The 18,756-nt window shown below is 31.5% G+C and overlaps 2 protein-coding genes across 2 annotated transcripts; both read left to right on the top strand.

The window, feature by feature from the left end:
- The first annotated feature begins 460 nt into the window (after positions 1-460).
- LOC111704523 (uncharacterized) lies at positions 461-13,892 on the top strand. Its single transcript, XM_023476779.1, has 8 exons — positions 461-1,098; positions 1,476-1,579; positions 3,152-3,283; positions 8,529-8,644; positions 9,159-9,251; positions 9,536-9,624; positions 10,545-10,655; positions 13,781-13,892. The coding sequence occupies exons 2-8, from the start codon at positions 1,570-1,572 to the stop codon at positions 13,890-13,892; spliced, it is 663 nt and encodes a 220-aa protein (XP_023332547.1). The 5' UTR covers positions 461-1,098; positions 1,476-1,569.
- Positions 13,893-14,848: 956 nt separating this feature from the next.
- On the top strand, positions 14,849-18,122 carry LOC111704518 (speckle-type POZ protein-like B). The gene is made up of 5 exons (XM_023476773.1): positions 14,849-14,949; positions 15,232-15,332; positions 15,918-16,076; positions 16,584-16,702; positions 17,395-18,122. The coding sequence occupies exons 1-5, from the start codon at positions 14,904-14,906 to the stop codon at positions 17,462-17,464; spliced, it is 495 nt and encodes a 164-aa protein (XP_023332541.1). The 5' UTR covers positions 14,849-14,903; the 3' UTR covers positions 17,465-18,122.
- Positions 18,123-18,756: the final 634 nt, after the last annotated feature.

The following is an 18,756-nucleotide window of genomic DNA, read 5'->3' as shown; positions in this document are numbered from 1 at the left end:
CAAGCTTGATCCCAGGATCTACAATACAGATCAATGCATGATTGATCCCAGGATTTACAACACAGATCAATGCATGCTTGATCCCAGGATTTACTACACAGATTAATGCATGCTTGATCCCAGGATTTACAGCACTTTGCACTCAAAATAGAGATGTATGAGATACAATTACAAGGAATAAAGGAATTGAGTCTTTGCCACAAACTATGATTTCACAATCCCTATATCTTTACATCCCTATGTCGTAGACCTTAGATATTTCAAACTATTAAAACTGTTAGATCAAATAATCTAATTTTGAAATATCAAAGGTTTAAACAATTAGGTTTTATAGATATAGGGATAAGAAAATTTGAGTTTGTGTCAAAAACTCAATTCCTTTAAAAGTTAGAAAATAAAACGGATATTTTTAAAAAGCTTCTTTCCGCCTTAATTATTTTAGATCCTCATTGTCGCTGTGTCTCCATTCTCAAGATTTGATTTAAAAATCAAAATTCACACTACAGGAGTTTGAAAAATGTTGAGATTAATTTCTTGGATCGAAACCGACCCAAATGATACTGAAGGGTTTATTATTCCTTGCATTAAGTTTTTCTATTAAAACTTTGATTTACTTTAAACAAATAGATTAGATCATCGGGAAATGAAGATGAATACATTATTTGTCTCTCTATCTTGTATACAGTGTGTAGTTCACTCTTAGCCATATCCTCCGGAGTATAGCCTCCATATATCTATCTATCTATCAGCTGTTCAACCCCCCAGTAGTCAGCTCTCTCCTCCGCTCAACGCTACCGGAGAATCAGCGCGGCAAAGCGCCGCCGCGCCGCGCACAGCGCGTATTTTGCATATGTATGTATCGGTGTCAGTCAGTGAGTGCATGGAGTTTGAGCTTTGCAGAGAACTGTTCTAGTTCTCCGGTAGCCAGTGCTCAGTGCACAGTGCTAAAGTGTTGACTAGGATATATAGATATTTATTTATTTATTAATTAACTTCGGAAAAGAAAGGTCTTTTCTTCCCTCAGCCTGGTTTAAGAATAATCGGATTTAACAAGAGAAACATCATTGAGAGGATTACAGACAGTCTAGAGTCCTTAGGGTGAGCATTATTTCAGATTTTAAAAAATCTTTTTTTTCTCTTCTCAAACGCTTAAAAAAGAGAAAAATATCAATTTATTCTTATATGTAAAAACAATTTTTTTTCTTTCCTTCCTTTTTTATCCTTAAATATTGTAGATGTCAGATTTATCATCTTTCAACTGTAAACTGAAACTAAATCTTTAAATGTAAATGTGTAAGTGTAAATCTTTAATACTTCAAAATTAGATTATTGAATATAACATAATTCATAGTTTTGAATATATAGGGATTCGAAAATCATAGTTTGTGACAAGCACCCAGTTTATTTTGTGTTTGCAAGTTTTTTTCTGTTTAAATCTCATAATTGATAGAAATCAAACTAATAAATTGTTTCAGGGTGTATGGAGGTCTAGATCTTGAAGATTATAAAAGAGGAGAAGAAAGAAGAAGAGAACAAAGTCCAACTTCTAACAAATACCAACTATCCAAAATGACGGCAGGTAGATGGTTTATTATTAATAAATAACTTAAACATTTTGTTGATTTAGAAGCTTGCATAGAATAAATGTCAAGTTGAATTATAGTACACTTTAATTTTCTAATATTTATTCATTTGCAACCAGATGGCTTAGACCTTTAATATATCGAACTATGACTTCTTATGAATAAAAAGTGTCAATGTTTAAAATACCAATTATGTGTGACCATTATTTCTATATTTAAAATTCGGTGATGGTATATTAGCATATAGCATATTTGTCAGATTGTTTCTATAAAAGTATAGAAAAATGTGGATTCTTTAAAATTTATTTTTCCCCATTTATAGCGATTGTGGGTAGTTGTGTAGAAAAGAGAGCTTAGAGCTTTGTACTTTAGTCTCCCCCCAGTGCAGTAGAGTTAGAATTATGCTTGCTTGCCGGCTCTTTATCCAACCAGGAGCAGACAAAGTACAAACCAGGAAAACAAGAAGACTCATTTATTAGGATAGATAGAAACAAGGAGACTCATTTGATAGGATAAATAGAAACAAGGAGACTCATTTATTAGAATAGATAGAAACAAGGAGACTCATTTATTAGGATAAATAGAAACAAGGAGACTCATTTAATAGGATAAATAGAAACAAGGAGACTCATTTATTAGGATAGATAAAAACAAGTAGACTCATTTATTAGGATAAATAAAAACAAGGAGACTCATTTATTAGGATAGAAACAAGTAGACTCATTTATTAGGATAGATAAAAATAAAGAGACTCATTTATTAGGATAGATAAAAACAAGTAGACTCATTTATTAAGATAGATAAAAACAAGTAGACTCATTTATTAGGATAAATAAAAACAAGGAGACCCATTCATTAGGATAAATAAAAACAGGGAGACTCATTTATTAAGATAGATAAAAACAAGTAGACTCATTTATTAGGATAGATAAAAATAAGGAGACTCATTAATAAGATAGATAAAAACAAGTAGACTCATTTATTAGGATAAATAAAAACAAGGAGACTCATTTATTAGGATAAATTTGGTAGGACAACTTGCATATAAATCATACTATGTGTTCTTTATCCTCTCACATTGATATCATTGGACCTAATCCCGATGTTTTACGAGCATAATTTTCCTAGAAAACCCGGGTCAGGTTAAAACCACATTTATGCTGGTCCCTACAGATAAAATAGAAAAAGCAGGGAGAGAGGGGAGGATGAACGTATTTATTAGGCGAAGAGAGGGGAGAGGGGGGACTGCAGTCGTGTAAAAGTATAAAAAAAATCTAAAAATTGTGTTTATCCTAAAGTTACTCAAATTTAGTTTTTGCGTGATTATAATTTTTTTCAGTTTTAAATTATATATTCGTAACATTTCTCTGTATTATTTGAACTATGTCTGAGTGTACTGAATGTATTGTTTAATGTGTTATGTGTATATATGAGGCATTAGGCCACTGGACATAGTTTTTTATTACTTTGCGGTTTCAAACTAATGAATTTCAGAATCTGAAGATTGTTTTACAAGGAAATAAATTAGAAATAAAAATATTCTTAATCTAAAAATCTCAATTTTTCAGGAAGTTCCATATTGAAGAATTTCTCGTGGCCTCTGAGAACCAAGAAGAGGCCGAGGTCAGGGTCAGCTGGATCCTGGGATCTCAATAATAAGAAGAAAAATGTTTCATCAACACAACATAAAAAATTCGGAGGTAATTTGGTAAAAAGGGTAACTAGACATAGAAAAAATGAAAATAGAAGAACAAAAGAGGTAACTAGACATAGAAAAAAAGATAAACAGAAGAACAAAAGGGGTAACTAGAAATAGAAAAAGTAAATAGAAGAAGGGTATTTAGACATAGAAAAAGTAAATAGAAGAAGAAAAGGGGTATTTAGACATAGAAAAAGTAAATAGAAGAAAAAAAGGGGTAACAAGACATAGAACAAAGTAACTAGAAGAAGAAAAGGGGTAACAAGACATAGAAAAAAGTAACTAGAAAAAGAAAAGGGGTAACTAGACATAAAAAAAAGTAAAAAGAAGAAGAAAAGGGGTAACTAGACATAGAAAAAAAGTAACTAGAAGAAGAAAAAAGGTAACTAGAAGAAGAAAAAGGGTAGAAAAAAGGACATAAAAAAAAGAAGAACGATGGAAAAGTTTACTAGAAATAAAGGTGACTAAATAAAAACTATATAGCCTAGAAAAAAATAAGAAGAAATTGCAAAATAGGAGAAAAAGGTGAATCGCAGGAGAAATAGGAAACTAAGAGAGAAGAAAAAACTTAGAAAAGAACTATTAGATAATAAAACCAAATAAACTAATAGGAGAAGAATAGATAAATTTATAATCCTAAAGGAGAAAATCTAATTTTGAGGAGAAGAAAAATATTTATAATTGGATAGATTTAAATCAGTTTATATTTAAAGTGGTAGAAATAGAAGATTAAATATTCTTGTATCTTTATCTAACAGAAATAGATATATAGGAGGGAAATTATTTAGTTTATCTCGACGACTTGAAACTGTGCAATCTTTTCCGCGTAAATATTTTGCAAATGCGAACTAACATTCAAATGATGTAATCAAAGTCACCTTTGATTCAATCGTTATAAAAAATCAAAGAATCCAAAGAAAAGATTTTTTCAAATTCGTTGAAAAAATTTTCATGATTATGTGATTACAGTGCTATTAAGGCAGATTGTCTTCATAGTACTTTTCGTTTTGGTATTTTTTATTCTAAGAACTCTAGAATATGAACTTTTTTTAAATGCTTATCATTTCATGCATTTTGCATAATATTTGCACTCAGTTTGCCTGTGATGTTAAAACATATTTAGCTCAAGGGTAAATTGATTTTTTAACTTTTCACTTTTTTATATATACTTGCTTCTTCAAGAAAATAGTGCAAAATACATTTAATGATCTGTATTCTGTAATGGTCATGCTGTAATGGTTAATGGGTAATGGATTATCATTTTAAAATAAAAAAGATTAATGTAGCGTTTTTTTATACATTTCCAAGTTTTGCAAACAGATCAGAGATTAGAACTGTTGAATTGTTAATTCTGTTTTCAGAAAGCGCTAATCTAAATCTATTCCAACGGATTAAGTCAAGTCTTTAAAAAATTCTTCACTGGTCCGACCAATCAGAGGCGACAAAAAATTTGCTGTCGGTCATCGGAGAAGAGCAAAAATGAGAGTTTTCGGAAAGTACTTAATCGCTTCAAATAAAAGGTTTTGGATTAAATATTACGTAAAAGATTATAACCTTGACTCACTAAGATTTAGGGAATCCCCTTTGGAAATCCCGTACCATTCAGTATATGTACTATCCCCTAGTATCTATCTATCTATCAATCTATCTAACTATCTATCTATCCAAGGGTAATATCTGGATTGAACTGGATTTCGAGGCAGTTCAGCTGACACCCAAGTATCGGAGCCTTAGTTTCAGAGAATATCTTTGAACCCGGGAGGGTCCCGTAATTTTTACCCCTTACAAGCTAAACCACATTTTCTTACCCTTTGCTTAATCATTATCCAACCTTTGGATTCATTTATCACTTATTTACCAACGTCATACTAATTGAAGAAAACATCAAAATATTGCCAAAAATACCGCAAAGAATCTGTAAAAGTTTTTCTCTCTCTTTTCTTCAAATAGAATTGACACTACACATTAAATAGTGTTTCCAATTCCATTCGTAATTCGGAGTTTCTGAATCAGACCAAAGTGACATCAGAGTTGAATCTTCAAAATGCAATGTTTATTAAACAATTCAGTTCTTACGCAGAGTTAGAGTTGCGTCAAAAGTAATTGCGTCAATGCTTTAAAGACGGAATTAAAACTGAATTTGGCCCTGCCGGGTGTTCCGAACTTTATTTTTAGCATTTTATTAATTAATATTTAATTATTCTAAATAACTAACACATCAACGCTTGAAATTAATTTTTGCAAATCTTGCAAACCTTAGAAAATGTTGACTAAGGAAATTCCTTTATATATGCGATCTAATGAAAAATGAAGATATATAAAAATATTCATGATAGATAGATAGATAGATAGATAGATTGATAGATAGATAGATAGATAGTTTATTTTATGAAAAGGGTAAAAGACTGCAAAGATGTGTCTATAATGTCTTCTCAAGATGAACAGTGAAGAAGGACAAGTTTACTCTGTTTGTATACTGCAATGTTCTTGTTTTTACTAAGTACAACCGTATGCAGTCAAAACATAAACAAACAAAATGTTAACATAGGAGACGAAACTCTTACAGATTACAGCTTTCTCAGTAGGTATCACTATACCAAATTAAAGAATTATTTAAAAAGACGACATCGAGTTCGTCACTGAATCCCCATGTTTATTGGGACACCCTGTATTTTATATTTAGAATAAAAAGTGTAGATAAAGGATCTGGTAGATTCTAGATTCTACAAATAACCTAGAGCAGAATAATATTCCTTTGTGTTTATTCTACTAGATTCTGAACCGTTAATTTAGACTAGCTAAACCTTGGGATACAGTAAATATACAGTTCACGCAATACAAGCAGAGTGTAACAGAAAAAAGGGTTTATCGAAAAACATGGTTTACCAGGTAAAGAGAATTAGAATAATCTAGAATTAAGTTTACAATAAAAGTTTCCAGAAAATACAGGATCACAAGATTTAGAAAACAGAAAAACATGATTTAATAGAATACGACAGAGAATAACTCTAACAAAGCCGATTGCAAATTTGTTTAATTAATTCCAATGTTTATTGGGACACCTTGTATATTAAAATGGTTTACCAGAAAACGTAGAATAATAGTCAACATTGTATACCAGAATACAAAATTTGACCAAATACTATTTTTTTACCAGACGACAGGGTGTGACATCAACATGTACCAGAATACTAGGTGTATTAGATGCAATGTGTGATAGAAAACTCTCCCCCCCGGCCACATGAAAATCTCCAAGAAAGCTAGTCATGAGATATATATAGATATACAACTTCCAGGAAACCTGAATGTAAAGAATGGGTCTAGAGATGGGCCATAGCTGCATGACCTGGAAAAAAAAGGTTATGTAAGCATTTGTGCCCATATATGGACATCCTGTCGTACTGTTCTATACTGATAAACGTGTTCTTCAACCACAAAACAGGAAAGAGAAGAAGGAGGGGGAGGAGGGGAGGCTAGAGGGATATATATATTCTTTTATCAGATTGGAAAGGAGTTGAGTCTGTGTCCCAAACTCTGATCTTTAATCATATCTCTGTAACCCAATCTCGCAGACCATATATATTTCAAACTATGAATTGTTATATCAATAATCAAAGTTTGAAATGTCTATCTATCTATCTATATCTATCTATCTATATCTATCTATCTATCTATATCTATCTATCTATCTATCTCTAACATTAACTAAAATATTATTTTCCTCTTATTTGAACCTGTGATTTAGCCCTCAGCTCTACCTGAGATAAATACTTAGGCATAATATGGACAGAAATAGAGAGATAGAGAGATAGATAGATAGATAGATAGATAGATAGATAGATAGATAGATAGATAGATAGATAGATAGATAGATAGATGGGTAGATGGATAGATGGATAGATGGATAGATAGATAGATAGATAGATAGATATATAGATAGATAGATAGATAGATAGATAGATAGATAGATAGATAGATAGATAGATAGATAGATAGATAGATAGATAGATATGTAGATAAATAGAGTAATTAGTCACTTACTGCAAGAAACCAGGAAAATATAGAAAAAATAAAGCAGGAAATTAAAAAATAATTTAAACCAGAAAACTATAGAAATAAGAAACCAGGAAAATATTGAAATAATAAACCAGGAAAATATAAAAATAATAGACCAGGAAATTAAAGAAATAAGAATCCAGGAAAATAAAGAAATCCAGGAAATAAAGAAATCCAGGAAAATAAAGAAATAAGAAACCAGGAAAATATAGAAATAAGAAACGAGGAAAATATTGAAATAAGAAACCAGGAAAATATAGGAATAAGAAACCATGAAAATATAGAAATAAGAAACCAGGAAAATATAGAAATAAGAAACCAGGAAAATATAGAAATAAGAAACCAGGAAAATATAGGAATAAGAAACGAGGAAAATAAAGAAATAAGAAACCAGGAAAATATAGAAATAATAAACCAGGAAAATTTGCTAAAAATAGGGAAGTGGGTAGACACTAGGCTGTACAGTAATTCTATTGATATATTATTAAGAAGGAAAAACATGTATTAAACTAACTAATGTAAGGTAGGAAATGTGGGAATGAACTATATTTATACTAGGATGGAAGGGTGGGAATGAACTATATTTATTCTAGGATGGAAGGGTGGGAATGAGCTATATTTATTCTAGGATGGAAGGGTGGGAATGAACTATATTTATACTAGGATGGAAGGGTGGGAATGAGCTATATTTTTTCTAGGATGGAAGGGTAGGAATGAACAATGTTTATTCTAGGATGGAAGGGTGGGAATGAACTATATTTATACTAGGATGGAAGGGTGGGAATGAGCTATATTTATTCTAGGATGGAAGGGTAGGAATGAACAATGGTTATTCTAGGATGGAAGGGTGGGTATGAACTATATTTATACTAGGATGGAAGGGTGGGAATGAGCTATATTTATTCTAGGATGGAAGGGTGGGAATGAACTATATTTATACTAGGATGGAAGGGTGGGAATGAACTATATTTATTCTAGGATGGAAGGGTGGGAATGAACTTTAATTATTCTAGGATGGAAGGGTAGGAATGAACTATATATATTCTAGGATGGAAGGATGGAAATGGACTATATATTCTAGGATGGAAGGGTGGGAATGAACTATATACATTCTAGGATGGAAGGGTGGGAATGAACTATATATATTCTAGGATGGAAGGGTGGGAATGAAATATATATATATATTCTAGGATGGAAGGGTGGGAATGAACTAGAGAACCCTGGCTCTAGTCTAGAGATCGTTGCTCCTGCTACATCTGATGTTGAGTTCAAGTATACCTGGCCAATACAAAGCTTTGTTCATCAGGTGAATAAAAAGTTATATAAATAGATATCTAAATATGTTAAAAATGCATATTATGAAAAGGATTATTACATTTTTCAAAATTAGTAAGCTTATACTTTGCATGTTTTAATCTTTATTTTAAGAGGATGCATCTTGTTCTTCTTATCAAAAAAAATTTGTTTTAAGCAAATTAATCCATTCTCAACTCAAACAAAGATGAACGGATGGTTTTATCAGCTTTTCCCTCTGCATTCTAACATATTTTAAACTAAAGATAAGTCCATAAAAATTTCAAACATCCCTTTAAATCCTTCAAATGAATTGAGTTTTTGCCACAAACTTGAATTTTCTAATCTCTTTGTAACCTGATGGCGTAAACTTTTGATATTTTCAAACTTAGAATACTTAATCTGACAGATTTCATAGTTCGAAACGTCCAAGGTCTACAAAATCAGATTGCAGAGATAAAACTCAGAGTTTGTGGCCAAAACTCAATTGCTTTTAAATAATGTTCTAGCCGCAGTGTTTTGTTCAGGTAAAGAGCTGTAAGACGGAGGGACTGGATTCTAAACCTTTTGATATTAACGTTAACGGAGTTCAAACAACATGGACGCTCTCTGTGAGGCGAGTTAAACCCCTCACCGCGGGATCACTTTTTATTTTCACTTTAAAAAGATTTATTATCAAACGTTGTTATCTAAAAAATTGTTTTTTTGTCTTTTTCGGCCCCAAATTTTGAAGAACAAAAAATTATTATGTTTATTTTGATTGCTAGATATATCTAGGGATGGATCCTTTTTTTACTTTTCTGAAAACGCTTGTTTCGTTTTAAAAACGACGAAGAAAAAAACGAAAAGAATGTTTTTTTTTTGTTTTTTTATATATTACAGAATAACAAATGCTAATGTTTAGGCTGAGAAAAACCAGGAGATAGCGGTTAAATATAAATTTGGAATTCTCAACAGACACACTGAGGAGGCAGAGATGGGGCCCCCAGACAGGTCAAATATTTAGTTACATTTTTACTCACAAGGTGGTGCGCACGTTTTTGTGCTTTCTTCAGGAAAGAGTTTGTTCTCTAGATAGATCTGGAATAATCTAGATTTATCATGACTCAACTCAAATACGAACTAGAAACAATTTCTTGTAAAAAAGAAGCAATTTGTTGATCTGAAAAAGTATTTCCTGGAACCAAATTATTACTAAGAATTAGAAAAATGTTGGAAATATGTATAAATTGATAGTTGGATGCAGTATCAGCAATTTATTCAAAACTAAAAAATGACAATGAGATCTAGGAAGGGTGTACATAAAAAACGATGAGATCGAGGGAGGGTGTACATAAATGACAATGAGATCTAGGGAGGGTGTACATAAATGACAATGAGATCTAGGGAGGGTGTACATAAAAAACAATGAGATCGAGGGAGGGTGTACATAAATGACAATGAGATCTAGGGAGGGTGTACATAAAAAAACAATGAGATCGAGGGAGGGTGAACATAAATGACAATGAGATCAAGGGAGGGTGTACATAAATGACAATGAGATCTAGGGAGGGTGTACATAAAATTAAAAATGTAAAGATCATTGATTAAATCATTCAGATTTAATTTCAAATTTTACTTAAAAATTTTAAAATGTTCAAGCTCGAAAAAGTTATCATTGTAATATGATATTGAATAAGATATGTTATAAAAGAATACTTATGCATTGTTTACTCTCACTGATAAGGCTCAAATCTCTCTCTGTCTATTAAAACTTAAAGAAACAAAATTCATATTTTTTATCTATTTTTCATAATTAAAAGTAATTAGATACATAATCTTAAGTAAATATATCGTTGTTAAGAGTTAAACCAATTACGATTCCAACCCTTTATTTTACAAATTTTACAGATCTAAAAACTTTTTTTGTACAGGGTGTCCCTGAAGTTGGAACCTAAGGAGAAACTTCAATCTATCGGATACAAGAACATTGCCATGAATGATAAGCATGTCAATGCTGCTGGGGATGTTTTGCTTTTTGTAAGGTATAAACCAATATTCATATTTTGCTATTTTAACACAGAAAAAAACAGTAAGTCGTTTTGAACACAGTTTTGCTTTCTGAATAGCTCTGTCTATTAAAAACATAGGTTCTTACATGCAAACAAAAAATTAACTTTCAGCCAGAATTAAAAGCAAAAGTAGGGACAAGGTCGTAAAGTCCTACCAGTAATTCCTTATTTAAAAATACTGCAAAAACGTTTACAATACATTACAAACATTGGATGAACCGGTTTTATCATAAACAAAGAACAATCATGGAATCTGTTCAGCAAACTCATGAAATGAGTAAGATCTGGTTTGCACTAGTTTGTGATAGTAATTTTAGTTTGATTGTTGAAAGATTGCAAATATCTTTTTGCTGAAACTGCCTGAGGAAAATGTTCTGCATGACTCCTAGATTGCAAATTATACCGCTAATATTTCTCTCTATACAACATGCTTTGTGAATTTTACATGATAAATAGTACATACTTACGTATCGAAAGTGTTGGTCAAAAATGTATAAAACATGTAAAAATGTATTAAATACAGAAAAGAGCCGTTCCGAAAAGAAGTATGAAGTTGAATTCAACTTTTGAATAAACCAAAATAATCTAGATCAGTTCAAAAATGAGATTTTAGCTTTGCTAATAAATTAGTTTTTCGTTGAGAATTCGATTCACATTTTTTATTGAAACAAGATTTAAGGAGATGTAGTTTTATTCAGAATTAATATAAAAAACATTCTAGATTGTTTGGAACTGTTAGCCACTTAGCTCATTTAGTAAAAAATGCCCCCTCGCTTGAAAGAATTGAGTCCCAAGCACAAAACAAACTTTACATATCGATTTCTTAATGATCATTGGTGTTCCAAAAACATGTATACAACCTTTTAAATTTGGTGATAGTGATGGACCAAACCTCTGTAGGGTAAAAAAAGCAGATGTTAGTTCCACATTTATTGAAAATATATTTCGGTCTGGGTTGACCTTCGTCAGTTCTTGAGATTGTTTCTGTCACAAAGATTAATTTACTTATATCACTTTATGTTTATATTTCATCAAAATACATAAAATATATAATATATTATTGTTATAATTTTTTAGCAATTTTTGATATCCATCCAACACCCTGCTAATGAACATAATAATTGGGTTTATAGTCTTGATTATTATATTTATTATTAAAACAAGCAACCTTGATAAAAACAACGTTGAAAAAGTACAATCACCTGAAAGAACAAAGAAACAAAGTTATTTTCCCTTTGAACGGTAAAATTATACGCGTTTGACATAAAACTTAAAACAATCTTAAAAATTTTATTCAATTTTGTCAATAATAGCTTAATAAAGATATTGAGTATTGACCACTTTTTTCATTCCTATATCGTTGAAACCTGATGGTGTAAGCCTTTGATAGTTCAAGCTTATATTATTTGATCTAACAGAATTCATAGTTTAAAATACTTTATTGGGTTTTTAAGATATAGAAAATCAAAGTTTGTGGCGAATGCTCAATTCGTTTGCTTAGTTTCCAAGAAGACATATATAAAAACCTCTCCTATTCTCCTTTCATTACGCGACGCCATATTGGTGATTTGTGAAGTCATCAACCTCCCCCCCCCCCCTCACCCACCCTCTTCCTTTTCATCCTAACCAACCAAACCTACTGCCCTCAAGCAATTGTCTACCTATAATATTTGAAACATTAATCATTAGAAGTTTTAAACTAGAGATTTCTTCTCAACAATTTGGTGTTATAACCAAAGAGCATAGATTAGCATAGAGTGGAATTAGTTCGAAAAAAGTGTAAAATCGCAATTTTGCTGTACTGTTTTCATACTGAACATATTCATAAACAGGGATAGATTTATTTCCCTACTTTTATAATCTCTTTTCTACTGTGGTTTTAAAATGTGACCAAACAAAACTAAAGAAAAAAAACTTAAAGATAAATAAATGGTCATTTAAGCAATTACATGGAACTAAATCTAAGTGCTATTGACATGTTGTTATTACGTTATTTTCCTCGTATAGCAGACTGGGACGGATAGATCCAGGCACCATCCATTTTTTATTTTTTGAGTGACATGTTCGATTAACAACGGTACTGTTTCAACCTTTGTCTAATCATCTGCAATTTCTCGCTGAAAGATAAGTGAGACTACATGTAAAATGACAACAGCATGATGTTACATCTCGAAATGGAATTCCCAGAATTCCGAATATTTGACGCCAAGCTCGGTTTGTTTAACATTCGAATGAAATTATCTACTTTTAAATGACTCCAGCAAACAGATGAAATTATATTTTTGAAATACAAAAAATTGTCTCAACTATAATAAATGTCTATGTCGATGAAATACGTAATTTTTAGTCCGAAAATAATAACTCATCCTTGATCAGAGACAGTATCGCTGTGCGTTGAACATGCCACTCTACTACAAATTGAGATTCCCTAAAGATTGCGATCTGTAAAGGGACCATTCACTTATTTTGGTAATTTGAGGTTAAACTAAAAAGCCAATTAGCTATTCATTGGTATAAGTTTTACTTTTCAAAGACAACGTACTGTGACCGGAGTAAAAGTCGATTTATTATTCAGAATTTCAGCGCAAAGGTATGATACTTTTTCATTTACACTATTTGATGGATTAAAAAATTTCAAATATTAAATTGAATTGCAGTATCTAAGAGTTAATGGTAGATATCTTATATTTTTTTCAAAATTATTTTTAAATTGTCTATTTTCAAAATATAACTTCTTCTAAACATTTGATGGTTTCATGCGTCTTCTGTACGTCTCCATTAATCCCCGTGATTTATTGAAGAGACACATGATTTCATTTGAATATGATAATTTTAGATTATATTGGACTGTTGTTACTGAAAAAACGTTTAAATAGTGTCTATGCAAAGGTATCATACCTTTCCGCTGGAATTCCAAACGATAAATCGACTTTTTTCCGGTCATTGATATCTTTGGAAAGTAAATCTATTAACTAATACCAATGAACAGCTAATCGGCTAATTAGAGTACCATGAAATTACCCAAAAAAGTGAACGGTCCCTTTCAGTGTGAATCCTCGCATTTTATATAATAAACTCTATTTATTTATTTGTTCAAGGTTGTCTATTATCCGCGAAGAGGAGGCTGCACACAGTTTATCCTCTGACCTCGGTTCGCTAATCAACGATGAGAAATCCTCCGATCTTATCCTTGAGGCCGGGGAGAGGTAATTTTATTTGAAATATTAATTTGAGATGGATCATGACTGAAAAATAACCAATGAATAGACTTTTTTCGAAAGTGAATTATTCCTAAGGAGAAATTCCTTTTATTATTTCTCCCTCAAAATGTATTTTGTCATACAACAAATCTGTAGAAATCGATATTTTTTTCTTGAGATACATTAAAAATGAAAATGATCTTTCCTTCAAAAAAAATATTTTTTTTTCAGGAAATTTATGGTGCATAGAAACATCTTGGCTGCTCGGTCTCCTGTATTCGCAGATCTGCTGGCTAGGTTAGAAGAGGAGATCAGAGAATCAGATGCAACCTCGTCCTACCAAACAAGCTCATTCTTATGCTCAAACCAGTCTTTCATTCATAATCAGTCCTCGGCCCATGTCGGAGAAGAGGGAACCAAGCTGTCCTACATCTCGGAGCACAAGGATATGGAGAAGGAGGAGGAGGAGAAGGAAGAAGAAGAGGAGAAGGAGGAGGAGAACAAGAACAAAAAGATTGATATGTTGAAAGAAGAAGAAGCTAAGGAAGCATGTATTGTAGAAAAAGATGATTTAATCGTTGAAAAAGAATCAATGGAAAATAAGACTGGTTTTGATAAAATTGACCAAATAGAAGAAAAGGAGGGGGCAAACACAGAGGGGACGGTGGAAACTAAAGTTGTGGAAGAAAATGATAAGATATCAAATCAAAAGGCTGTGAATAGGAAAGAAAGTGGAGAGGAGAAATCAGGACAAATTTTAGCTGAGACTACAACTAGGACTGAAGGAACAGAGAGAAAACAGGATTTCGGAAAACAAGAACAGAAATACTCCAAAGATGAAAGAAACCACTCTGAAATGGAAGAAAAGGAAGGAAGAAAGGACTCCAAAGAGGAAGAAAAGGAAGGAAGAAAGGACTCCAAAGAGGAAGAAAAGGAAGGAAGAAAGGACTCCAAAGTGGAAGAAAAGGAAGGAAGAAAGGACTCCAAAGTGGAAGAAAAGGAAAGAAGAAAGGATTCTAAAATGGAAGAAAAATCCATGAAGAAATTAGTCATTGATGATCTCCCAGGTTTGTAAATATTTACATGAAAAGGACTGTCCACGTTGTTTCAAGTGACCCTCCTTTACAGAGTTACTTGTCCATATAAAAGTACGGCAGAGAAATTGACAAGTCTTACAAGAAAGGAAAACAACGATATCTTCCTCATTGTAACTTAAATAAACGTTGAACGGTCAGCGTCAAGAACAGGGCATCTAAATTTAAAAATAGAGACTCACTTGATATTTCTTCTGTCTGAATTTTTATATGAAAATATATTTTTAATGTCATTTTAAAATTTGTATTTTCCAGGTGACACAGTAGAGGAACTACTGAAGTATATTTACACTGACAGTTCACATAATGTGGAATTATTTTCACAAACCTTGCTGGCAGCTTCGGATAGATACAAGGTATTGATTAAACCAAATATTCATCTAAAGTCGTCTTTTATCTACGCGGCATTCTAATGCATGCTAATGAGTTAGATATCTTCATGTCCAAAAAAATAGAAGTTAATTGTCACTTTTTTATGATTTAAGAGAAAAAAATACAGTATAATCAATAGTATACAGGGTGTCGCACGAAACATGACAGTTGGTGAATAGTTTAAAATGTCTTCTTCTATAATTTGTTATACATTGTTAGATACCAAAGAGAATGATAAAGAAATATTATAAGGCAATTATATAATTGCAAAATTGATCTTAAAATAAAATATATTTGAGTTAAATATTTTTCAACAAAATAAACTGAAAAAATCTTTAATATGTAATACAGTATATGGAAGAATTCATTCAAAACTATTCACCAACTGTCATGTTTTGTGGAACACACTGTATATCTAACAAACTAATAATTTAGTTTTTACAATTTGATGACATATGCTGCTTCGATGACAGCTTGAATTCTCTCAATTCTGTCAAAAACAAATTTAAAATAAAAAATTAAATATGTATGTTAACAAACTTGAATTCTAATGTTTAAACCCAATTAAGTTACCGGGCTTGAAGCACCACTGTGAGAAGCATCTAGGAGAGATTATGAACCCGTTGAACGTATCTGATATTCTTCTACTATCGGAGAACTATTCATGTAAAGAACTAAAAAGATCTGCTCTCACATATTGTGGAGAAAACCATTCATATATCATAAAGGTAAATCTTAATTGATAATCTATTTATAAAAAATATGACCCTCCATGTAAAGATAACAATATACCCGATTACAACCGGACCCTTATCTGATAAAAAAATGCGGACGATAACGTCTCTTTTCTGACTCATAAAATGTTTATTTCTGTGATCTTTTCCATTGTGTTTTATAAGCAAGAAATGCGCATGAAAATAAACAGTTTAAACATGCATATGAACTTCATACTTAATCAGACAAAGTTTTTAAGGGTACCGTTGTAAATCAGGCATTATCTTTGCATGGCACAGCTTTCCTTTAAAAAAATACTTTTTTGTTTTTATCATTCTTTTTTTTATTTACTGGTGGTTAATTGCGTCTTTATTATCATTAAAAAATTGTAATTAAAAAATATATATTTCCACAAATGTTGAAACCTCTATGACAAAATTTGTGCTGGCAGAAAAAGAAAAAATAAGAGAAGAAAAAAATCCTAAGAAACCATGATTTCTCATAATAATGATTTTAACCAGGATTCTAAATGGAAGACGATGGAGAAAGAAAATCCGCAATTGTTTGCCGAAGCTGTGGCACTTGTCGCCCCTGAATCCTGTGATAAACATGCAGAGTGTCTCAAAAAAGGAGGAAATAGGTAGATATATCTATATATAAATTAGTAATCTCTGTTTGTTTCTTTGTTTATATGTCCGATCATAACTCATGAGCCCCTTGACCGATTTGCCTCAAATTTAGAATAGGGAGCTCGGTAAAACCACAGGAATGTTCTTAGCTTGGTTTTACGATTCTAGTTTGAGTGGGTCGACTTTAATAGTGAGAAATAACGAAAATCGTAATTTACGACCAATGCGGGTAAACGGCGGGGGTAACACATGAGTACTAGTCTTTACAACGCTGGGTTCCCAAGCTAGTATGATATATATTTAAAAGCTGGAAATTCATTTTGACGTAATCTTGAATCAATTGTGCAAGTTATTACTTCTGCGTGACAAGAAATAATATTATATGACTTAAATATTTATAAACACAAACAATTAACAATCAATGTAGTAAACTGTATTTTTGTATTGTATACCGTACTCCGTATTATCATGTTCTAGAAACCTGATTTGGAAACTTTAATTTTTTATAGTAAAAAACGATAATCTTGGCTTTATTTTATATATTTTTTTCGATTCATTTGTTTCAAAAATTCTTGAAAATCTTAAACTGTATTGTTAAAAGTAAAATGATACAAATTCTAGACCTATGTAAAAGAATAATATTATTTAAATGTTTTCTGGGACACCCTGCATACTAAAAATGAACTAGTTTTAAAATGTTTAGATATGAAGTTGAGAAAAGCAGCAAGGGAAGTGTTGGAGGAAGAAAGAAGTCCTACGTCAGAAAGTTGTAATCCCATTTTTGTCTATTCAATATCAAACATTTAATCAAAACCATGATTCCTTGGCATTAAGCTAATCCCCATGTACATACATTGGTTCATGTAAACTTGAATAGTATATAGTACAATATTTACAGTACATTTCATCCATCCATACAATACATAATACAATCAAATAAAATACTAATGTAATAGCTTTTACCCAGATTTATTTTATCCCAAAATTAATAATTTTCCATTTTATTAAATAATATTTAACTTTTATTTATTACGGGGGGTATGTATTTTCATCAATGTTTTTAAAGAAAAAAACTAGTTTGGAAAATTCTCAACAAGATAAAAATGTTAATTTATAAAATATATACCCCCCTGTTCAACCGGTGAAATACTTCTTTGCTTATTTTCCATATAATCCCTGTGAAACTATTCCGGTGTTTGCATTTTCAAAGATTTTATTGCTAAAAATCTAAATTTTTCGTCAAGTAGTTCAGTGCAGGGATAAATCTTTCTTGTTTTTTTGCAAAAATGACAAACGTATTATACCCTGTAGGATCCTACTTCTCTCAACATCAGTATTGGATATTGTAAAAATGTTGAATCGTTGAATATATGTAAATAAATTTATATTTACATATATATAACTGCAACAATAAACATTATCAACGTTGTATTCAATTTATCAAGANTAGATAGATAGAGAGCGAGTGAGATAGATAGAGAGAGAGAACGAAAGAGAGAGAGAGAGAGAGAGAGAGAGAGAGAGAGATTGTAAAATTAAAATTGACCTGAGTCCGAATTTAATAAATTTGAACAGCGTCGCTGAACCGCCAATCATCGTTTTAAATATCAAAACGTACTGATTGTAATTTCAAGTTTAACCAACCATGTTAAACCGCGTCTCATTTTTGAACCTGCTCTAGACGAGGTTCAAATTATTTAAATTAATTCGGCTCTGAAGTGAGAACTTCTGTGTTATGAATCAGGCCGGCAGTGATCATCTTAGACCTACGGGTTAATTCAATCCCTCTCCGGTATCCCGTTATATTCATTCCCTTCAGGGATACCATTCATTCAGGGATCAAGCATTAATCTTAGTTCAAATTTAAAAGTGCCCCCATCAGATCTCAAGATCAAGTGTTGAAGATTAACAATATTCAGTCAATATTTCCGATCTCTGTTTTTATAAACCCTTATAAACGCTTTATAAAATATATAATATTTTTTACAGTATTGAGTAGTAATCTCTGTTTGTCTGATAGTTTGTAGGTCATTTTAGAATTCAGGAACCCTTCGCCAATTTGCCT

Source organism: Eurytemora carolleeae, unplaced genomic scaffold (genome assembly GCF_000591075.1).
Source record: "Eurytemora carolleeae unplaced genomic scaffold, Eaff_2.0 scaffold589, whole genome shotgun sequence".
NCBI classification, from domain to species: domain Eukaryota; kingdom Metazoa; phylum Arthropoda; class Copepoda; order Calanoida; family Temoridae; genus Eurytemora; species Eurytemora carolleeae.
Note: the sequence above shows the minus strand (reverse complement) of the source record. Positions and strands in the feature narration are given on the sequence as shown.

Bases quoted from the DNA above. Each gene is read 5' to 3' on its own strand.
- LOC111704518 (XM_023476773.1), top strand. From the start codon at position 14,904: ATGGAAGAAAAATCCATGAAGAAATTAGTCATTGATGATCTCCCAG. The intron at 16,077-16,583 runs GTAAATCTTAAT...GATTTTAACCAG, and splicing joins ACCATTCATATATCATAAAG to GATTCTAAATGGAAGACGAT. The intron at 16,703-17,394 runs GTAGATATATCT...TAAAATGTTTAG, and splicing joins CTCAAAAAAGGAGGAAATAG to ATATGAAGTTGAGAAAAGCA.
- LOC111704523 (XM_023476779.1), top strand. The intron at 9,252-9,535 runs GTTAAACCCCTC...GCTAATGTTTAG, and splicing joins GGACGCTCTCTGTGAGGCGA to GCTGAGAAAAACCAGGAGAT. The intron at 10,656-13,780 runs GTATAAACCAAT...TATTTGTTCAAG, and splicing joins GATGTTTTGCTTTTTGTAAG to GTTGTCTATTATCCGCGAAG.